We start from the raw sequence: 24,474 nt of genomic DNA on the forward strand, positions 1-24,474 counted from the left end.
CAAAATTTCCTATGGGAAATAACATGGAGAAAACGCGTTTTGGGACCCCCCTTTTTTCTCGGCCCCCGCTTGACGAATCACCCCCAAACTTTCAGGATAGGAGCTGACCGGAGCGCCCCACCAGTTTTGAAAATTTTGCGAAGATTTGTCATCCGGCGCCAAAGTTATTGGGAAAAGAATGTTACGATTTTCCTATGGTAACTAGGTCCTAACTATAACTACCGACTGGCAACCGCCAGTAGGTAATATACACACACACACACATATACATACATACATAATATATATATATATATATATTCAGTGAAAAAACCATAGGTTTCACACATGTTATAGTTAGCTGGACATTTTACTCGTAAAAAACCAATGAAATTGCCCCGTTATAGTTAGTTCAGCTAACTATAACTCGCGCGCCCGCAATGCACTGCTGATGACGTCACATATTACATCACTCATGACATGGTCAGTGACATCACTCATGACATCACTGATGACATCTCAAATGACATCACTGATGACCTCACTGATGACATCATCCAGTGAATGTGTGTTTTTCTGAAAATTAAATATGTTTTATATATGTATATCTCAAGGTCGATGGAAGAATAAATGGGTATATAAGTGTCTAAATGGATGATTTGTTTTTAAAAAATTGATTGTGTAACTGACTGATTAAGTGTATCTCTCACTTTGTGTATAAGTGGCTGCATGGGTTGGTGAGTAGCTACATGGGTGTCTATATAGGTTAGTAGTTGTTTTTTTGAGTATCAGTCTGAGTGTCTGTATGGTTCGGTGGGGGGTATTACGTAGTGCATAGGTGCATGAATGAGTGACTCACTGTTTGTATGTGTTGAAGACAGCATGTGTGCAGGACTGTATGGGTGGATGAGTGTGTGTATGGGTGTGTTAGTGAGTGAATGACTGTCCCAATAGTGTCTTCAGGAGTAACTACATATGTTTTAAACTAGTATATGTGACTATTGGTGTATATATGTGAGTATATGTGAGAGGGACAGATTGAAAGAGTTCCTGTATGAATAAGTATGTGTTTCTATAAGTGATTGTTTAAAAGACTAAGTATGTGTAAGTTTCCGTAGAAGTAAGTGTGGTGGTGTGTGTATAACTGTATATGCAGGTGAATGTATGTTTGATTCTTTATTAGCATGAGTGACTGTGTGTGAGTAACTCTATGGATGAGTGGCATTATGTAACAGGATGTATAGGTGTATGAGTACATATGATGAGTGAGTACATGTATGAGTGACTGTATAGGACTGTTGGTGAATGAGTGGATGTGTATGTTGATCTTAGAATTACTGAAGAGGTTGTTGTAACTGGTATTGGTATGTCCATTGTTTTGAAAATTTTAGTCTCTATTTTTGAATGTGTGTATCAAAGCTTATATTAAGGTGAGAGGAGGTCTGCCACTCTATCACAAGGATGATGTCATCAGTGATGTCATCAGTGATGTCATTTGAGATGTCATCAGTGATGTCATGAGTGATGTCACTGACCATGTCATGAGTGATGTAATATGTGACGTCATCAGCAGTGCATTGCGGGCGCGCGAGTTATAGTTAGCTGAACTAACTATAACGGGGCAATTTCATTGGTTTTTTACGAGTAAAATGTCCAGCTAACTATAACATGTGTGAAACCTATGGTTTTTTCACTGAATTTCTAAGGTTTTTTAAATGCTAATTCCTAACTATAACGTGTGTGAAACCTATGGTTTTTTCAGTGAATTTCTAAGGTTTTTTAAATGCTATTTCCTAACTATAACGTGTGTGAAACCCATGGTTTTTTCAGTGAATTTGCAAGGTTTTTTAAATGCTAATTCCTTACTATAACGTGTGTGTAACCCATGGTTTTTTCAGTGAATTTGCAAGGTTTTTTAAATGCTAATTTTTTTTTTTATTCTTCATTTTTTTCAAACATATTTTTAATTTAATTTTCTTTCATTTTATAAAGACTATGCTTAAATTTTTAAAATCCTTAAATATTTTTTTTTAATATATTTTTTAAAATAAACATGTAAAATTTATTACCAGATTTTTTTTTTTTTTTATTTATTTTTTTTTAGTACGCGTACCGTAAGCTCACGGTAAGCGTACGGTTTACGCAACGTCCGTAATCTATCTACGCTGCTTGCGTATAGTTACGCAATTTGCGTAACCGCGCGTACTGCGCGTGGGACGCGTGCGCGCTTACGCCACACGCGCACGTTACGCGGAAGTGCCGGGGAGTGACTGTTATGCGCATGCGCGGAAGCGCGTGTCTTTTTTACGCGCACGCGTACTTTTTGCCGTAAGCGTACCGTAAGCGTACCGTAAGCGTACGGTAGGTCATGTGATCATGAAACACAACTTTTGATTGGTTGAAAGTACTTTCAGTTCTAGAACTCTCCTACACCACACCCATTCCCCTCATTTCTGCTTGTGATCCCTTGGGAGAAGGAGCTGGTTTGTCTTTGGGATACGATGGCAGAACAGCAGAGCTCTTCTGAGAGTGAGGCTAGCACCAGCAGCACTGTCTTGAGGCAGAGAGCGAGGAAAGTAAAGCCTTCTTATGTTTGGGATTATTTTACTTTTCCAGAAGGCCAGCAAAAGGTGAATGCACCCTTAGTTACTTGCAAGCTGTGTAAGCGTGTACTTTCTAGAGGTAATCCTAACAGGAAGTATTCCTTTGGGAATCACACCATGAAGAGACACCTCCAGGATGTACACAGAAGGACACATGGTCATCTTTTTGGAGGTAACTCTTCAGAAAGACGAGCCAGTACATCCACAGCAGCTCAGCCTGGACCATCACCTGCAGGGCTTACTCCTTCTTCTGCAGGTCAGGTGAGCCCTTCATCTGTGGGGGGAGAATCTCCTTTTGCTGGCCCTCTGGAAATGAACCTTCGATTTCGGAAGGTTGATATTCATTGCACATTTTGTAAAGGTCTAATTTGTCATAGGGAGACCAGTGTTTCCCTAGTGAACAACAAAATAGATCAGCACATTTGTAGCTTTGAATGATTTTCCCATGCTTCCTTTCCTCTGTCCCTGCATGAACACAACGGTTCTTTTAAGAGCCAACCTTATCTTCCATCTTTTTTTTACTTGTTTTTAAAAACTTTTTTTTTTTTTTTTACCGTACGCGTACGGTAAGCGTACCTTTTTTTTATTTTTTTTAAAAAAACAATAAAAATCATTTATCACATTATAAAGTCCTTGAGAGACTACAATTTTTATTATTGACTTACCTAAGCCTCTGCTTCTTCCCCCAAAAATTCGCTCCCCCTTTCCATCTAATGCAACTGTGAAATCACCAGAGCAAGACGCAATAAATCTCTGCCTATAATTCTTCTATGCACACAGAGTCATGTTTTCACATTAGTGCCAAAACGAAATTTCTTTGCCAATTTGAAAGCACACTTACTGCTCTTTTTTTTTTTCGGGGCAAGTGTAAATCACTTTTACACACTGACACATTATGAAACCACCATGTGTAACTACAACAAAAACAATTCCCATTTCTATTATTCATTTCTTAAGTTACCACATACATCCCCTCTCAAACTGTAAACTCACCTTTAAAATTAGTTAGTTGTGAAAGAAATGTGACACTCAAACAGCAGATTATCAGAGCCAGGATCTCTGTTCTGTTCACCTCTCTCCTCTCAGCAGAACCAGATAATGGCAAATTTTCCCTCTATTTTTCCACACATATACATGTAAGTTTCAAATCTCAGTGCTTCCCCCTTTTTTTCACATGTATTCACACATTTCTATTGGTTGAAAACCAACCCTTTTCCAAAAGTACCCTGCCCCCAACTTGACTTCTGCCTAGTACCCTTCCCCCAACTTGACTTCTGCCTGCTACCATAGCAACAGCTCATGGAACACTGCTGTGTGCAGTTAGGTCAGAAGTTCGACACACAATGTTTCAATTCCACAGAGCAAGAGTGCTTGACTTTTCAAACCTTACAGCAAATCCATAGTACTGTTCTTTGGTTACACATTTTTTTGTACCAATACAAAACATGCTTCTATTAATTTTCACATACAGCCTAGTTTTTATTCTAGAATGGTATGAAACAGCCAATCAGTTCTTTTTGTTTTAAAAAAATATGTATGCCTCCATTTCCAAACTGTCTTTCTTTTCTTATTGCCATTCTACTGAAAGACACCTCCTGAGTGCATCCAGTTCTCCTTTGAAGATGTTCACAGTGTGGATTGTAGGGCACAGCTATGTCTTCTGGAGTGAAAAGTTTGCAGAGAAAACAGATATGGTGAGAGACCTTGCTTTGCCAAATGTAGACATTAAATGGATTGGTCAGAGAGGGTTAAAGTGGCACCAATTGATGCCATTGGTGAAATCCTTCATTCAAATCCAACACCCTGACCTCATAATAGTGCACTGTGGTGGCAATGACCTAGGCACTTTGACTGGGGTAGGTCTGGAAATGCTTATGAAGGACACCTTTGCACAACTGTTTACACTTTTCCCTAAAACTGCCTTTGTGTTTTCCAACATATGCCAAAGGCAAAAATGGAACTGGTCCAATCATTTCTGTCCACAGATTGACAAAGCAAGAAAGCACGTCAACAAATCTGTTTCTGCTTTCCTCCGTGACTATGGTATGGGTGCCATTTACCACAACAACTTGCGTTATGACATGCAAGACATTTATAGAGGAGATGGTGTGCACTTCAATGATGAAGGGAACAGAGTCTTCCTCTTGAACCTTAGACTCTGCATCGGTACTTACTTGTAGGTACCACTAAAAAAATGACTTCATAAACACAACAGCTCTTTTTAGAGCTCCCTAATTTCTAAACTCTTAAATCTGCTTTTCATTTATCTATTTTTTTTTTTTTTTACCGTATGCTTACCGTAAGCTTACCGTACGCGTACCCCGTGATTTTTTTTTAAATCAATAAATGTTTTTTTTGTACTTTTCTGTCCTTCTTTGACCCCCTTACAAATGTTAGGGGGTCTGTAACTCTCCTCATTGCCCCCTTTCCTTGTTTTCACTCTTTTTTTTCAGAGTGAAATACACAAAATGGCGGCCGCCGCTTCCTGGTTTCGACCGATTCGAATGTTTACTAAGATCTAACAGCCAATCAGAATCGCGCTCGCGCACGCCGCCGTACGCTTACCGTAAGCGTACGGTAAGCGTACCGTAAGCGGGCTCAGATATATATATTGATTTAAAGGCTATTTTCTCAGAATCTACTGAACAGATTTACACCAAACCTACAAAAGGCACTTCCTTGACCTGAGGACTACCTCTCTGCCAAATTTCTAGTAATTCTGTTCAGCCGTTCGGGCTGTAGCCCTGTCTAAAGGTCCTATGGAAAAATGAATGGGAAAAACGCGTTTTGGGACCCCCCTTTTATCTCAGCCCCCGCTTGACGAATCCCCCCCGAGACTTTCAGGGTAGGAGCGGAGCGTAGCGCCCCACCTATTTTGAGAAATTCGCGAGGATTCGTCGACCGGCGCCAAAGTTATTCAAAATAGAATGTTGAGGTTTTCCTATGGAAACGTGGTCCTAACTATAACTACCTACTGGCGACCGCCAGTAGGTAATATATACACACACACACACACGCACACACATATATACACACACACATATATATTGTTAGAAATGGGATCTCTGGTTGGCTAAGGCACCCGCCAAAGCCAGGCAGAGACCACCACTCTAGTCAGGGCAAGGGAGTTACACGCCAAAGATAACCCCTGCTCACCCCCTTGGTAGCTTGGCACGAGCAGGCTTATCCCGGAGGCAATGTGTAAAGCGTTTGCGCACGCACCCAGCAACAACACCCCAGGCACACCACAAAAGGAACTCCACACAAGGTTATATATAAAAATAGCCTTTGTATTGTCATAAATATATTAGAAACATAATCAAATAATATACACTGTGCCAACTGGCACTAGGCAATATTCACAGGGGACTATTTATACATGACAGGTCCAATGGGGCCACTGTCAAAACCATCACAAATCACCAATTGTAAATGTAGCACAAATAGTAAATGTAGCGCACAACCAGTAACTACCGGTAAAGTTAGGAACTTAGCATGAGATCCTGCAACGTAAAACAGAGGATGCATAAATCACCTTGCGCTTGAATCACCTTAGGCATAAAACTACCCAAGGCCCAAACCTCATTAGCATCACACATTACACAATAGGCATCACAGTAGGCATTACAAGCATAAATACATTACGCAATAAGTGTAAGCATGAGCGCCATCACATAAAAACACTGGGCATCACATTAGGGCCTTGCGCCCTACCACCTTAAACTGACCCCAGGCCGACTGGCCTTTCACAGGGGCTCAAATGCCCTATGTCCCACAGAGTCAGGGCTGGCTGTGTATGCAGCGAAGTAAAAGTGCACAGTTTCACAACCTAAACATGGCAGCTGGCACTAAGTGCTGCGCAGCTGTGAAGAAAAGGGGGCAAAAAGGAGTGCCTCTCACTCCTGACTGCAAAAGGACACGCCCCCAAAGCACTGCGGCCTAAACTATGCAGCTGCCCACTACTTGCTGGGCAGTTGTGAACCAAAATAAAGGCCGGGCACTCACTGTGCCCTTTAATTCAATGTGCCAATGTTGGAGCCGCACGGGGCTCTAAAACAATCATGGCCACAACTAAGTAAAAGTACGGGCCCCACTGGCCCTCAGGACCCCCACTGGGGCCTTTAAACAAATATGGCCCACGTTGTAGCGCACAGGCTCTAAAACAACCCATGCCCATGTTGGAGCGGCCCACTGTCAAGTGGGGCCGCTCATCAGATCGGCACGGACACTGGTGCCTCTTATCTCGCCTTCCTTAGAGCCCTCACTCACCAGGCTTCACTGGCGCCGATCGGGGTCTCTGTCCTCCTCGCTGGGACTTCACATGGAGCCTGTGAGGCTCCGGACGGCTGGGGGAACACTCCGTTTCTCTTCGCGGCGCAGTCACACGCGGGGCTCCGTCTTCCACACAGGAGCCCCGCCTGGATTCTCTCCGCGTTTCAATGTCCAGCGCGGGGTGGGCTCCAGCCTGGATTCTTTGGTTCCTTCACTCGGGCCATCCTGCGGCGGCATTCATGAAGGCGGGGTGGGCTCCCACCGGACTCCAGCAGCACGCGGGGCTCCCACAGCTCAAGGGAGCTCCGGTCACTTCCGGGTCGCACTCATCAGGCCCGCCCACAACCAGGCAATAGTGCCTGTCTTCCAGGTCGCGCTTGCAGTGGCCCGGCAACTTTTCTTCGGTATTAGGCTGCGGCGGTGATTCCACGGCAGAGACGCGGGGTGGGCTCCCGCTCACCAATTAAAATGAACCAGCGGGTTGGGCACCCGCCAGGCTCCCAAAGAATGCGGGGTGGGCACCCGCCCTGTAAGTAAAGAAATAAGCGGGGTGGGCACACGCAACAGGCACAATGCGGGGGAATCCCTACGCTGGGGATTCCCTCCAAAAGGGGCAGCAGCTATGAGCTCCAAAGCCCACGCTCTTTATCAGCTGAGCTAATTAAGATAAAGCGCTCCCCGGCGCTAGGCGGGAAGACCACAGTCCAGGGTCAAACATGGAGCGCTTTTCCCAGCAATGAAGAGCAAAGCGCTCTTCCAAATAATGGAAAAGTTCAGGGGGCACAAGGCTGGGCTCAGGCAGGCCAGCACACGGGGCCCTCCAGCAGGAAGGCAGTCCCTTGTGGTGGTTCCTCCTGGAGACCAGCAGCAGAATCCCCTAGCGTCAGGACCAGCACAGCAGAGAGCATTTTCATGGGGTCACAGCCCCTATATTTATATGCCCTTTTCCCTTTGTGTCACAGCACAGGGCTTGGGGATACCAGTCAGAACTGGTTTGGGGGAGCTTTGGAGCACTTTGTTTTGCTCAGCTCCTCTCTCCTTTGTCAGGTGGGGGTTCAGGGATCAGACACACCACAGGGGGCGGAGCCGGCATTGTGGAGGGAAGGCACAGCCCTATTCAGGTCCCAGGTGCAACTCCTCCCTCCCATCTAGATGCAGATCTCTCTATTCAGCCTGCGCTGACTCACCCTGTCTATTGGAATTCCCCACACCTGTCAATCAAAAGCCAGACATCCAATTCACATCAGGCAGGCAGACACCTAGCACACAGAAATGGCAGCTTCTAAAAGTGGCACTTCTCCACCAGTCACCATAAATCTGCGCACACCATTGCGCAGCTTTTATTCTCACGAGCACATACTAAACTCGACCCTGCACTCTTCTCATACCAGGAATTACCATGGCCAATCTCACTAAATGTAACACAGAGCGCTCGCACTTTACACTGGGCCACAGTGCAAAAGTACGCAGAGGCCTAAAATCACTACCACTACGTCAGAGCTTAAGGCAAAAAGTTCAGGGGTGACCCTGCCAAAAGGGCCAAGTCCAACACACATATATACACACACATATATATATATATATATCTCCAAGCTCCAAGTACCCAAACGTACAAGGAGCACTCGGGCCTCAGCTGCACACAAGGAGCCTTGATAGGTAAGCACGCCTCCAACACAACAATTCCTTTCACTGTTCAAAACTGCCCTGGATGCCTGACGCGTTTCGAAGTGTCCCCACTTCTCTTCAGAGGCTTTGGCAGTTTGGAAAAAGCGCTTAGGGCACCACCCCCTTAGTTGCATAGATGCACGCCCTGGATGGGCTTGTGGGACTTGTAGTGCTTCACGTTGCGCAAATGTTCAGCTGGCAACCTTTCAAGCCCACAGATGGGCCTCGCTGTGCGTGATTCGTGCAAAATCCATATGCTGCTGCCCCACGATATTGGCCCATTATTAAAGACCGCATGGCCCCCGGTTCTCTCAGGGTGGTGCTACTCCCGCGGCAGGGTCACCGCGTAAATATCCAAGCACCCAAACATACAAGGAGCACTCGGGCCTCAGCTGCACACAAGGAGCCTTGATAGGTAAGCAGGCCTCCAACACAACAATTCCTTTCACTGTTCAAAACTGCCCTGGATGCCTGGCTGACACACTGACACACACACTGACACACACACACACACTGACACACACACTGACACACACACAGACACACACACAGACACACACACAGACACACAGACACACACACAGACACACACACAGACACACACACAGACACACACACAGACACACACACACACTACTTTGTAGAAACAGTGAGTCAATGTGAACTGTGCCGCTATGAGTTAAGCTGGAAAGCCAGGAACACGCCAGAGTACTTTTAAACCGTGAAGTGCAACAACGCCTATGTAAATTGATACTTGTATAGCGCACTACTCACCCGCAAGGGTCTCAAGGCGCTTGTACGAATACCGCTGTGGAACCCATCCTGGCTTTCCCTGTGAGGCGTCCACTCCTGGGCACCCCCAAGGTGGAGGCCAGGCATCCTTAGCGTTGTGGGGGCCGTTGTGGAGATTAAGCAAGCTATTGCCCAGAGTTGCAGAGTGGGACTCCATGATTGGAATGGCACCGAGGCGAGAATTATCAGGTCCGTGGAATTTTGAGCCCAAGACCCGCCGAGGCGAGGAATAGAACCCTGGTCCCGGGCCAGACCTCTGCATCAGGGTCTGCCGCTCTAATCATTGAGCCACACTTCTCCATAAGTCATAAGTATAGAAAGCAGACAGGAATAGTGCAAGGGGACTCTAAAGATTTACAATGGAGGGATTCGTGCATGGGGGCAGAAAACACACTAACAAGATGTACAGGAATAGAATGCGAAAGACACAATGTTGTAATGATCATATAGCATGTAGCATGCGGTCAAACCATGTTAGAAATTAGTATATGTACCGTGTAACAAACATTATCCTTTGTGCACATCTTAGTGCAACAACGTCATGACTGTATTAAAACATTGCACTACATTGTGCACAAAGTGTTTTCCTACAGAATGCATGTAGTTGCATATTAGCTCTAAAAAGACAGCGGAATAACATTAATACAGTGAATATTATCATAAAAATGTACTACACATATCATGCTGTAACCTCGAAGGTTTTGCGTCATATGGATAAGGCTGCTTAACCAGAGAGAGAGCGCAGAATCTTGAGAACATGATTTACAATGGTAAACAAAACATTGTGACGCAAATCAAACAAAGCTTATTGCAGTGCAGTGTCATATGAAATCAACCACTCGGAGAGGAAGAAGAGAAACAATAAATCTTCAGAGTACGAGTTACCACCATGTTATCGCCCTAAGAGTACACGTAAATATGATCAAATAAATGAACTGTGATTGATGTGCCATAAACATGAGGTGCATTTGCCTAATTGTGGAGCCAAACTCATAGAAAACTTGCCATCTCCAATTTATCGTTAAAACCCTGTGGCAGAAGAGTATAAAATAATCCAGAAGGTTTCTCTCGGAGATAAGATTTTGGGTGTGTTGATTTCTGTGTAAAATGCACGTTTCACATCTGTGTGAGACTACAGCTCCCAACAGGCAAAACCATACGCAAATGGGCATATAGTTAATCACTAGCAATGGCGTTTCACGAATATTGAGTCCATAATCGGTAACCTTGTTAATGCCGAACAAACTGCATGCCGGGACCTAAAAGATTTTGATCTGCACTCATACGCAAAATACAAGTCCATCCAATTTGTTTGTTTTAAGATTGTTCTTTATTCTTTCTTCTAGTAGCCAACGCGTTTCGTCCTGTTAAAGGACTTCTTCAGGGCTCAGCAGTTGATTTCCTTATCAGTGTTTAAATGATTTTCAGTACGTTGGTTCTACCTCGCTTTTCTTTCTTGAGACCTGTTCGGTGGTATTGTTAAATCCGTGTTGGAATTGGTGATTATCCTATATATCCCATATGTGGGGGGATGTATCCTTTAATAGCTTTTAGGTCATCGCTATTTTCTGGGTCGTACGTCTAGTCCTTTGGGAGCCGGTACTCCATCATCATAATACACGCGCGTGTAAGGAAATCAACTGCTGAGCCCTGAAGAAGTCCTTTAACAGGACGAAACGCGTTGGCTACTAGAAGAAAGAATAAAGAACAATCTTAAAACAAACAAATTGGATGGACTTGTATTTTGCGTATGAGTGCAGATCAAAATCTTTATATTGCTTTGAAGTGAAAGTTTTCTTTCACTTTTTGGGAAGCGGAGGGGTCTTGCTTCTCTGATCCTTGCACCATAAATTTACTGACATTCCCGAGACAGGGATAAGTGCTGTACCTATATCCTAGACCTCTTTTGTAAATCCTTTGCATGCCGGGACCTGCAGTCTCACACGGATGTTAAATGCGCATTTTACACAGACGGGCGGTTACTGTTTCTCGGGACAATAGTTTCGCTTATATAAAGACAGCATGTAGATTTGTAACACTATGACTAGTTCAATCTTTCTTCCGTTTATGTTCACGAGATGATGGATACAATGATGTATCATCATGAATAAATTCTACTTTTGTTGAGCAACATTTGTATATTAACTGAGAGAATCAATATTCATGTCCTAGAATAAATCACTCAAAATGTTGTCAACTATCAATTTCTTCTTTTATGAAGAGTTTGTTCAAAATTAACTGCGGAATGTGAGACCGTTAACACTGGCAGCCTGTGGGCCAAACAGCTGTGCACGTTGGGTCTGGTCCAGTTTTGTGGTTCAGCTATTAATGAATGATTACACGAGCAATTGGCAGAGCTCGCAGCACGCCGAATTCTGTTGAAAATGATTTCCTATGTTTATGAATGCTTATTGTTTGATTATGAGCCTATAGTACATGGGTACACTATAACACACTTTTTTTAAAGGTTTATTTTGCCAGGTCGAAATGTCAGTTTAAAACTGCACATACAGACTGCAATGGCAGGCCTGAGGCATGTTTAAAGGACTACTTAAGTGCGTGGCACAATAAGTGCTGAAGGCCCACTAGTAGCATTTAATTTACAGGCCCTGGGTACCTTAAGTACCATTTTACTAGGGACTTCATTTGGTTTACAAATACTTAAAAGATTTGGACCAACCTATTTGGGCATGAAATTATATTGTTATGCCACCTGCAGAAACATTCACATGGACTAACATAGCTTGATGAGCAAGCCACATAAAAAAAAAAATTAAAATTAAAAAAAAAAATCACCATATCATAGATACAACCCAGTAATGCGCTAGGCCCAAATGGGGTCCAGACGGAGCAGTTCACCTCAGCAGTGGACCCTCATCACCTGAACAGGTTTAAAGAGGATGCCCAAAGGAGGAGAATATCCAGGAATCTGAGCAAGGCTACTTTTGTAGGGATACCAAAACACAACACGCCCCAGACTTTTTGCTCTACCTATAGACCCACCTCGCTATTTATTGCTGAAATCAAGATTCTTGTTTAGGTAAGTAAAGGTTTTATAAAGCGCGTTAATGCCGAGGTCTCTTGGCGCAAGCATCCCTTGAGAAAACAATGAGACGTCAACTTGGTAAAGGGAGGAGAAAAACCAAGTCTTTAGCATTTTCCTAAAATGTATCCAGTTTGGTTGTGGTCTCAAAGAGAGAAAGCGATACCAGAGGGGATGATGGACGGAACGTTTGAGCAACTCAAACACTCAACTGATCTGGGTTTAATCCATCATCATTCTTTAGCTCACGCCACCACCCCAGTTCAGACATGGCCATATGCAAATCAGTCCGACTCTGTGCCTCATGGGAACAGTCCAGCTTGAACTGCCAAGCCATGTCTTCCCTATGCGGGAAACAAGCATCCTGGGACCGTTTTCGGGTTCATAACCCTCATCAGCCAGGCTATCTTGAATCCAGTGGCAAAGTGAGCAAGAGACCCATGTCTGGGCATACCCTGCCAACTTAGGGCAAACAAAGCGATACCCAAGGGGATGATGGACCGAGCGTTTGAGCAAATCAAACACTCACCCCCAGTCAACTGATATGGGTTTAATCCATCATCATTCTTTAGCTCAGTCCACCACCCCAGTTCAGACATGGCCATATGCAAATCAGTCTGACCCTGTGCCTCATGGGAACAGTCCAGCCTGAACTGCCAAGCCATGTCTTCCCTGGACCGGAAACAAGCATCCTGGGACCGGTTTCGGGTTCATAACCCTCATCAGCCAGGCTATCTTGAATCCAGTGGCAAAGGGAGCAAGGAACCCACGTCTGGGAATACCCTGCCAACTTAGGGCTTGGACTGCTCCCATGAGGCACAGGGTCAGACTGATTTGCATATGGCCATGTCTGAACTAGGGTGGTGGAGTGAGCTAAAGAATGATGATGGATTAAACCCAGATCAGTTGACTGGGAGTGAGTGTTTGATTTGCTTAAGCGCTCCGTCCATCATCCCCTTTGGTATCGCTCAAAGAGAGAGGCATGGTGTTCCAATGCTTACATGCCGAGAAAGAGATGCTTCTGCCTCCCCATCTAGTTATGTTTAATCTTGGAATAGCCACTAATTTAGCCACAACTGATCTGAGATTACAACAGGCGACATGTCTAAAGAAATTTTCAGAAATTAGAGAGGGCCAGTTTTGTAAAGTCCCTTGTGGACCATACACAACGCTTTAAATTTGATCCTCTCACAGACAGGTTGCCAATGAAGGCCAAGAATGCTCTGTGAAATGGAACTACATTTGGAAACTTTTAGAAGCAGACGAACTGCCGCATTTTTCAAGGATTAGAGCCTCAATTGCAAGCGATTCTGAATTCCTATATATATAACGCATTGCAATAGTCAATTTTGGAAAGGACAAGGGCCACAAAGACCATTTATTGCAAATGTAGAGGGATTTAAGGAAACACTTTTTTCAAGACCCTAAGTAAGTAAAAGAAGGAAGATGTAACATGATTAATTTGCTCAAAAAACAGAGTTGTCCATCAAATATAACCCCAAAATTCTTCACTTTCCGAGCTGGATACCAAAGAGAGCCAAAACTGGAGAATCACCACGACAAGTTCCAGAACGAAACGTTATTTCCGAAAAGAAGCACCTCTGTGTTCTCAGAATTCAACTTAAGGCAGGTTTCCTGCATCCAAATTACACGATATTTTTAAACATGTTGGCGACCTCGTTGACGTCAGATGAAATTAACACATTTGTGTCGTCCGCTTAAGAGACCGCAAAAAAAACCATTGGACCGATTAAGTTTTGCCAAGGGGGTGACAGAGGTGGAAAAGCATGGCGCTTAAAGATAATCTCTGAGGCACCCCACAGGGAAGAGAACATGGATTAAAAGTAAAATACCAAAAGACAACCATCTGTTCTTTTTTGGATGGAAAGAAACAAAGAATGGTGAGGGGCTGAGCCTCAAATCCCGGCTGATAAGCAAAGAATGATTCACCGTATCAAAGGTGCCCGAGAGAGATCAAGAAGAATCAGCACAGCCCTCCCTCCCTTGTCTACCAGTATTTGAATCTCCGCACGAGTCGCGACTAAGGCGGATTATGTGCAATTCTGAGGTCTGAAGCCATACTGAAATGGATCCACAGATTGTTGGCATCTAGAAAGGTCATTGCATCCTTATTAACACCCTTTTCCAATATTTACATGTGCAACAGTAGGTGCGAAATGGGGCAGTCATTTTTAGTGTCACCTGGATCAAGGGAGGGTTGTTTTTGTTTTTAAAAGAGGAAGCACAACACCTTTTTCTAGGCTGCTGGAAATTGGCCTGAAGCCAGAAAATTGTTCAGGAGTTTGTAAGCTGCTGGAGACCATTTGCAACGTGTAGGGCGGGCAAGGACCCAAAGGAGAACCTGGCTTAGTGGTCTCCAGAAGCCTTATTACTGTGTCTTCAGTAAAAGGAGTGACGCTATCAAGAATACTTAGGACACAATCAGCATTATCGTGCAGCCCTGAAGGAAATATAAAAGAGCAAAAAGGATCCACTGCAGAGTTGAAACCCTCACTGTAGGAAAATTCCTCATAAACGCTATTTTTATTAGGAAAAACTCTGCCAACTTATTACAGAAGGTAATGGGGGCAAATATGTTACTATTGTTGCAATTTGAGATAGTGGTAACCGTCTTATAAGGTTCTCTTGTAGAATTTATGGCGGTGTTGATTTTTTCTGTGTTGCATTTGTTTTTTTCTGAAATAATTAGCGCTTTATACTCGCTAATAATTATTTGCATTTATTTTTGCCATTAAGATTGTGATCTCTCTTCCATCTCTGTTCTTCGGCCCTGGATTTTTAGTTAAGTTTTGTTGGCTCAGGGGTGTGCCTGTGAGCAGATGGGCTTTTCCTAGGATTATTCATAGTTTTTTCTGGGGCTCATCGAATAACTGCAGAGTTTATCCAATTAGTAAATTTAGTGGGGGCAGCTTCTAGATTAGTAGCTAGTACTGGGATGTGATTTTTTAATACACTTTCAAGCTCAGAACTATCCATTTTATGGCATGGGCAGAACTTAACAGACTTAGAAGAATTAAGAGAGCATGAGTTATTGGCTGGAACCGCAAGTTTCAAAAATACTGCTCTATGATCCCGAGCATATCAGAGGCAGAGCTTTGTCAAAACTTAATGCAGGATTGTTTGTAAATATCCCATACACAATATGATTAGCCTTATGGGTAGGTTGATTAATTAACTAAGGTCGAAACTGCAAAGGCAGTGGACAAAATGCTCAGTTTCCATGTTTTCTTCAAGCTCCAAATAAAAATTCAAGTCCCCCAGTAGAGTGAAGTTAGGAAACTCCATACTGGACTCCATAAAGGTCTGAACAGATACAATAAATCGGTTTCTTGGACCGGGTGGATGATACACCAAAGTGCAGTTGAAAACAGTGATGTTATTAAATTTAAAAGCAAACATCAGGACCTCACCATCCAAATGGGTGACAGCATTAAACACTGCCTTAATGTAATTTGGATAATTAGCGCTCCGACTGCCGCATTACGATGTGGTCGGTTGGACCGCAGTGGATGGACAGAGTTACCAACGCTTCCAACAGGCTCAAGGAGTCCATCAGAGCAGCAGTCAGACCGCACTGCAATCCCTACAATGGGGCGGTGCCTGAGGAGGCACAGCCGTAGAATTACGATGGCCCTCTCCCCTCTGCTTTTGCATGGCGGTGCTTTTGCATGGCGGTCCAAATCAGTATGTAAGAGCACACGGAATTGGAATTTGAGAGCCCCTAGCAGGGCCCCTGTTCCCCGTGGGCCTCCACTATAGGCCTGGAGGGGGGGGGGGGAGGAGCACATGTGATACCTCCCCAAACATCTATGCACCGTGTGCCAGGCACCACACGGTACATGGATGTTTGAAAACTGATCTTTTGCACTGTGCTGCAGCACACGCTTTGGGAGCAGATCAGCAATAATTTTAGGCTCATCTGACCCCCAAGGGGGTCTGAAAAACACTAGATACGAGGGAACGTTTGTGTGTGAGAACTGGAGTTCTGCAGAAGTCTGCATGTACTGGTGTTTGGCTGGCTATGTGTGTACTGGTATTTTGCTGGCTCTGTGTAAGGACTTGCACTTGGCTGGTGGTGTGTGTGTGTGTGGACTAGTGCCTGGAGGCAGTATGTGTAGACTGGTGTTTGCTTGGTGGTGTGCTTGGACTTGCGCTTGGTTGGCAGTGTACGTGGACTGGTGCTTGGCTGATGGTGTGCATGGCTGGTGCTTGGCTGATGGTGTGCATGGCTGGTGCTTGGCTGATGGTGTGCATGGCTGGTGCTTGGCTGATGGTGTGCATGGCTGGTGCTTGGCTGATGGTGTGCAGGGCTGGTGCTTGGCAGGCGGTGTGTGTGGATGGCGCTTGGCTGGCCGTGTGCGCACATGGCGCTTGGCTGGCCGTGTGCTCAGCGGGGGCTTCTCTGCTATGGCAGAGGAGCGTCGCCTCCCCAAAAAAGGCAGGAAAGGAAAAATAAAACAATGATAAACATTTGTTTTATTTTTTCTTTCTTGGCCACTCTTGGGGGGCGGGGCCATGGGGGGTGGATGACTTGGGGAGTGGTAGATGCACTCCCTTCACTGCGCGTGGAGAGAGCTTTCACTGCGCATGGCGGTTTGGCCGGCCGGCCAAACCGTCATGCGCAGTGAAAGCTCTCTCCAACCCAGCTGTGCAGCTGGGTTGGAGAGACCAGGCACAGACTTACAGCCTGTCCTGGAGAGCCAATCGAGAGTTCTCAGGCCAATCCTGAAGCTGCTCTCATGCATGAGAGCAGCCTCATGATTGGCGGCATTGCATTCTGGAAGCTTGTGCCGCCTGTAGAAGAAAGGAGAAGACCATGACGCGGCCAGCTGCAAGTAAGGTATTTTTTTCCCCCACCCAAGACACCTATGCCCGCCCCACCTCGCCCCACCTCCCCCGCCCACCCCGCCCACCCCGCCAGCACACCAGCCACGCCTGGTTGTGCGTGGACTGGTGATGTCATATTTTCCTGACACTCCTGTGTGGGGGAAGATGAAGGATCACCGCAACAGTACAAATTTCTAAACACCCAGCGTTCCCCTCAGTCTATCGAACAAAATGATACTTCACTTCTCTGGGTGCCCAAAGCAATTCAACTTAAAAACGTATAAAGAGTCACACAAGCCAGACCTCCCTGGACTCCCCCGGGTGTCCAGTTTTCAGATATGTCTTGGTTTGGTAGGTTTCCCTATGTGGCTGCCAAGCCTAGGACCAAAAACACAGGTGCCCTGCTATCTGGCATAAAACGGCCTGGTTTTGCAAAGGGGTCACCTGAGTTTTTCAGCCTGGGCTTGGGGGCCATCTAAGGCAACCTACCAAACCCAAACATTTCTGGGAACTAGACAACCTGGGGTGTCCATGAGGTGTGATTGAGTGGATCCCCAACGTTTTCCTACCTTGAATCCCCTGCAAACCTCAAATTTAACTAAAAATATAAAAAAAAAAAATGTGGGACCAACGTCCGCTACAAATTTCCACCCACCCAGCATTCTCCCGATAAAAATGGAACCTCACTTTTGCGGGTAGGATTAGCGCCTGCGACAGGAAGATAGCCCAGAATGTACTGTAGAGACTTCAAAATTATCGATCGCAAAACTGCCTTGTTTTGCAAGGGAGTCACCTGCATTTTTGGTCCCAGGCTCAGACGCCATATAGGGAACCCTACCAAAACCCAGACATTTCTGAAAATTAGACACCCAGGGGATTCCAGGGTGGTGCGGCTTGCGTGGATCTCCCAAAAATTTCCTATCCAGAATCCCATCCAAACTTCAAATTTAGGTTACAAAAAATTAAATCAGATTTTGTGTGTGGAAAAGTTGTGGGATCACCAGGTCGCTGCAAATTTCCTACCACCCAGCATTCCCCCAGGTCTCCCAATAAAAATGGTACCTCACTTTTGTGTCCCGGGCTCGGCGGCCATCTAGGGAAACCTACCAAACCCAGACATTTCTGAAAACTAGACACCCAGGGGAGTCCAGGGAGGTGTGGTTTGCATGGATCTCCCAAAATTTTCCTACAAAGAATCCCCTTGCGAACCACAAATTTAGCTAATTTAGCAAAAATGCCGTTGACTCCCTCACAAAACCAGATAATTTTGAATTGTCCACAGTACATTTGAGGGCTTTACATGTCACGGGCTCCAGGCACACCTTCACAAGTGAGGGACCATTTGTATCGGCACACTTGGGGAAATGCTGGATGAGTGGAAGTTTGTGGCACCCTGCAGATTCTAGAACTTTCCATCACATAAATGTGAGGAAAATATGTTTTTTGTAGCGAAGTTTGAGGTTTGCCAGGGATTCTGGATAACAGAACCTGGTGAGAGCCACACAAGTCACCCCAACCTGGATTTCCCTGGATGTCTAGTTTTAAAAAATGTACAGGTTTGCTAGGTTTTCCTAGGTGTCGGCTGAGCTAAGGTCCAAAATCCACAGCCTGGCACATTGTGAAAAAAAGGTCTGTTTTCCATTGGAAAAATTGATGTGCCCATTTTGCGTTTTCATTGGTAGACTTAAGGGAACACAGAATTGTAGAGCAAGTGTAATTACCAATTGACTTTCTATGCTTTGTTGCCTTCCAAATGAAAGACAATGTGTAAAAAAAGAAGTCACTTTGAAAAATGTCCTCTAATTCACATGCTAGTATGGGTACCCACAATTTTGGAGATGTGCAAATAACCACTACTTCTAAACTCTATATTTGGTTCCCATTTCAGAAATACATAGGTGTCCTTGATACCTATTTTTCACTCTTTATATTTTACAAAATGGATTGCTATATACCCGGTACACAGCGAAAAGCCATTGCAAGGAACAGCTCAGTTTTTAAAAAAAAAATGTATTAGGTGTTCCTCCAGAACAGCAAACAATGTACAACAATCAACAGCAACCGTTTCCGCCTCTGCCTTTTTTGTGATAATACAAATCAGGAATTAGACCACCAGTCTTATCAGTGGAGGAGTCCTCCCGGTCACTTTTCGTCATTGTTCTTATTCAGTGTTATAAACATCAAAACGTAACTGCAACTCATCTCCCCCCTCCCCAACTACCCCTCCCTGAACCCCTTCCCGTCGCTTCTCATCCCTTCACTCCCCTCTACCCCTCCCCCCCCCCCCCCCATCCTGCCAGGTCTGGGTAACTCGAGGTCCATGTGTCGTATCGCCTATACAGGGTCCCCTTGCGTCTGTTCCCTAGAATCTGGGGCCGTCCCCCCCGCAGAATGCGGCGGCTCTGAACCTGCCTGTGTGGATTGTGCGGTGTGTGTGGCTATCTCATTAATCATAACTCCCCACGCCAGCAGCACTTCTGGTACTTTGTTATCTCTCAAGGAACAGCTCGGGAAACATCCTTTACCACGCAACCATTACAACGCGGTATGGTTACATCGTGGTTTTAACAACACAAGTCGTTACACCGACTTGCACTGGAGGGCGCTGTAGGATAAGGAATAGTGTGAATTACTTTCCAACACCTTCCCTACTGTACGTAGACTGGAGTTGGAATAGTAATTCACACTATTCCTATGTCCAGTGCCCTCCAACGATGTAACGACTTGCGTTGTTAAAATCGCGATGTAACATACCGCGTTGTAATGGTACGCGTTGTTACATCATACATCCAACAGCTCAGTTATTGGCTTTGGGTACCTCGGGTTCTTGGTGAACCTACAAGTCCTATATATCATCCCACCCAGAAGGGTCCAGCAGACGTAACAGTATATTGCTTCAAAAAATCTGCCATACATAAAAAGTTACAGGTGAAACCGTTGGCACATATGGCTGTTTTTTTAAACTAAATTTCAATATTTTTTTATTTCAACTGTTAGATTCTATAGGAATACTTTGAAGGATCTACACAAATATTTTGTAATCAAAAGAGGGGGGGGCTAGATGAAGCTGTCATCCATTCTGCTTCCTATCGTATACTCATAATCAAAGGGAATGGATCACTTGTAACTGAAAAAAAGGGGTTCCGAAACGTTCTATCCGTCAGTACCTTAAGTAGGTGTTTTGAGAACCCTCAATCACGTATTATTGGTGGTGTGGCGGTTTATCTTGATTCTCCGCCTTATTTATACGTGTCAGCATTTTCATTGGGTCTCTTTTTTGTGTAATGCTTCCTCCACCTGGAGGGAACCACTGATTTTTCAGTAGTGATCAGAAATGGTCGTGCAAAGGTGTTATTGTGACGTTAAAAATGTCTTTCTCTCACTGCCCCAAAATTGATATTTATTCTGTCCGGTGTGTGAGGAGACTTCTAAAAAAGTGAGAAAAGTCGTGCAGTAGGTCAAATTATGTAGCCATTGCACTTGTTAGTGTCCAGATCAAAAAAGGTCGACATGTTTCTGCCCTTCCAGTGCCCCAGAAGGGGGTCGTTGGGCTTTCTTCAGGACCTAGTGGTTGTGAGAACTGGTTATACCCAGTTCTGAAGAAGAGTTTACAGGGTTACTTCGTAAACACGAGGTCTAAAAGTACCTCAAGGTTAATGTTACCTTATTGCAGTACCGGGTTCAGGCTGCTGCGTTGCCGCCGTGAGCGCGTAGCCTCTTCTGTGGGCTAAGCACAACTTGTGCTGACGCTGACCTCCGGGGATCTACACAAATAACACCTTGCTGAATTCAGAATTGTGTCTACTTTTCAGAAATGTATAGCTTTTTGGGATCAATTATTGGTTATACACCCATTTCTACCACTAACTGGAAGGCAGTTGAAAGCACAAAAAATAGGAAAAATAGGCTATGTCCCTGTAAAATGCCAAAACTGTGTAGAAAATGTTGGTTTTCTGACAAAAGTCTGCTTGTTCCTGAAAGCTAGGAGGATGGTGAATTTTTCCCCATTTTTCCCCCAAAATGTAGCTGTATTTTGGCTAATTTCTCAGTCCCTCCAAGAATCTCCACAAACCGAGGGTACCTTTACCACCTCAGGATGTTGAAAGAAAAGGACGCAAATTGAATGTAGATGCCGTATGTGGACAAAAAGTTACAGGGGTCTACGCGCATACTACCCCAAATAGCCAAAAAAGGCTTGCAAGGGGGGGGGGGGGGGGGGGGGGAGGCCTAGCAGCGAAGGGTTGAAGAGTTGTCACTGCCATGTTTTCTATTTGATACAGTCAAACATATTTTGTGGAGATAATTTGATCTAGCATTACAGGGGTCCATATTTCAGGAATGAAAAGATAGAAAAGGTAGTTTACTGGTATGCGTCACAAATGGCGCTAGCCAGTGATTATTTGAGCTGTGACTTCAACACTCAAATATGACTGCACCATCTATGCAGGTATGCATTTATAATCTTCTTGCAACCTACCAAGTGGATCAGTAGACATTTAATCTAAAATGCTCCTTTCTGAACTTCTTCAAACACAAACATGCTGGCAGTCAGAAACGCCTGGTTGGTGCAGACCTGCCATCTGCTCTAAGCAACTTATAAGGCATGATAACAGAACCAGAGCACAATAACATGCGATAACCTTACTGTCTCGCTCCTTGTCGCTGAGATCCTGAAGCCGTAACACATGGCGACGAGGCAGCAAGAGAGTCTGGAAGGGCCAAACTGCCCAATAAGGGACAACCACCAGCCAGTCTTCGTTTTCAACAACGATGCGATCCTGGAAAAAAGGAAGTCAAGATTGAAAGGAGACAGGTGCAGAAATACACAAAAGTGGGGCTAAGTCAGGGCTGACATGAGGAGAAACTCTATAACTGTATGACATACTGAAACTAACACATTCTTCTGGGCACCATCACTAGTTTTTCATGCATTTCAGGGAGATAGCTAGAAGATTGTTTGTTTCCCATATCTAACTTATCAGTTGCATCCCAGAAACGATTAACATGCAGTTGCCAAAATAGAATGTTGGCTTCAAAGCGCTATATTTCAGTAACTGACCTTCTGAGCGGCTTCCAGCTTTCCGTACTCCACCAGCATGGGCACCTGGTGCTTCTTAAGATACTCCATCTGGGTCCGATCCTCCACCCGGGCTTCATTCGGCAAAAAATTACTAGCCCATATCTAAATGAAGGAAGAAATGTAAGAGTTTGCAAACTTTATCCTCAGAACAATCACGGTATTACAGACACTTTCTGCCTTTTCAGAAAGGATGGACTGAGACTGGCCCATGCTACAGGCTTACCATGGCTCCGAGGTAGCCACGAAGAACATGTGGGGCCAGCGGAGTGCCGGAATATTCAGATAACACACAGAGGCGTCGCTTCAAGGGCATGGACATCATTTAGGGGTCGCCAAGGGTCGAAGCTGGCACTGCTTTTGTGAAACCTGGCCTCAGGGGTGGCAAAAACAGTCTCTGGAACACAGGGGCAGCTCTTCCTGATGGACACTGGTTGGAGCTTTACTTGTCTGGTTTCTGTCAATTTTTTTATTATACAAATAGTGAATAACATTATTCGCTATCAGTGTAATAAAAAATGAAGTTCATTAGCTGCTATATGGCCGTATCTGGAAGCTAAGGTAAGTAAAAAATGCTGTTAAATGTATGTTGTATATATGCTTGTAGGTGAGAGTGCGTTTATGTGCGCGAGAGTGTGTGAATGTGTTGGTATGTATAAGCATGTGTGTGTGAGTCAAAGTAAAGGTCAAATGGCGTGCGATGTCACTTCCGCTAGCCCAGGCATATTGGTGACCGACGTCCATGTTCAGGGGGTGTTTGGGGTGTTACACCCCCTAATAAATGTATTTTATGATAAATAGTTTGGTACGGGTGCCTTCAGTCGGATATGGTGAAGTGTCTGTCGGATTTCACCTGGACTTTTTACACACACAGATAAAAAGGAAAGCACGCACTCTCCCTCTCTTTGTTTGGGAAGACTTCAAAAATGGTGGTTATTTCACGAAATGTATTTTAACATTAAGCACCAGTGCGATTGCTGGAAAATCTGAAGCTCGCACTCCTCTCCCCTCCCCCAATTTCACTGGCCAAGCTACACATCTGATAGCAACACACCACAGTTCAAAAGGACCGAGAACACATTTTTTTTAATCCAGCATTAAAAAAGTAAAGTTATCGGACAATTTGAAACTCATGTATGAAGATCACCGTATGGTATGAAAAGGTTTTCTTTAACGGTACCCTCTTCGATAGGGCTTTGCGCAGAAAATGTTTGTTTTCAGTTCTTTTCGTTAAATTTGACGTGATGCTCAGTGATTATCAGAAGGATAAAAGGCTCAGTTGGCATACAGGGCGGGGTCTAAGCCTATGACCATCAAGTCACTCACAATTTAAACATGTACAGGGCTTAGCTGTCAGGATCTAATTATTACGACTCAAAAAAACAATAAGAGGCGATTAGTCATACTTAGATCTACGTGAATGATCAAAATACTCCCTTATATGAACACACACACACACAGACACACACACAACAGCAGACATCTGTTGACAGAAGAAAAGACCCTTCCTTCTGACAACAAGGGTGAGGTGACGTCCGATGATTACACTTCTGTCAAAGTTATCACACATTGCCCATGACTATTATGTTTCCCATTTATATTCTTTAGGATTTGTACCTGGGGAGCACGTGTGACTGGAAAACAAAAAATATTTATGCAGTTAGAGGAAGGTTCACTAAGTGTGCTTGCTCGCTTTATCACCAGGGAATTTGTTGCATCTCAATGTATGTTTTCTACATACTTCCAAACATCGTTAAAAAGCAAGCAAAAATAAATAATACAACACCACAGTGCCATCTTGTGGACATTCATTGAACTGAATTGATATGATGCAAATTGAGACGGTTTCAGTACAACCAGGAAAGATTAATACAAGAGAGAAAAAAATCTAACTCAATGAGCCTATTACGATAGGAGTGCAAAAAGGAGGTATTTACTGTAAATGCAGCTGTTCTGGTCCCTCCTCCTACTTCATTTCCAAGATAGTTTTTTGGTATTAACATTTTTGGAGAAAAAGGTTATTTTGTCAGCTGAAAGCGTTATTACGTTTAACAGTATGCTCCTTTTTAGGTCTCGCCTAGCTTTGCGAGACAGGCAGTATATACTGTAGTGTGAAAGCTTTGTGGAAGCTCCACCCACTCTCTGCCCATTGGCTTTTGTCTTAAATGCTGCCTTCCGATTGGTTTGAGGCTTGT

At 44.4% G+C, this 24,474-nt stretch overlaps 1 protein-coding gene across 2 annotated transcripts in view; it reads right to left on the reverse strand.

The window, feature by feature from the left end:
* GALT (galactose-1-phosphate uridylyltransferase) overlaps window positions 1-24,474 on the reverse strand; it is a 196,012-nt gene that overhangs the window by 75,456 nt on the left and 96,082 nt on the right. For both annotated transcript variants that reach the window (XM_085628382.1, XM_085628391.1), the window contains exons 7-8: window positions 22,262-22,384; window positions 21,848-21,980 (exon numbers count right to left, since the gene is read on the reverse strand). In XM_085628382.1, the coding sequence (XP_085484508.1) occupies window positions 21,848-21,980; window positions 22,262-22,384 (256 nt within the window). The remainder of the gene's footprint in view (window positions 1-21,847; window positions 21,981-22,261; window positions 22,385-24,474) is intronic.

Source organism: Triturus cristatus, chromosome 2_1 (assembly GCF_964204655.1).
Source record: "Triturus cristatus chromosome 2_1, aTriCri1.1, whole genome shotgun sequence".
Taxonomy (NCBI): Eukaryota; Metazoa; Chordata; class Amphibia; order Caudata; family Salamandridae; genus Triturus; species Triturus cristatus.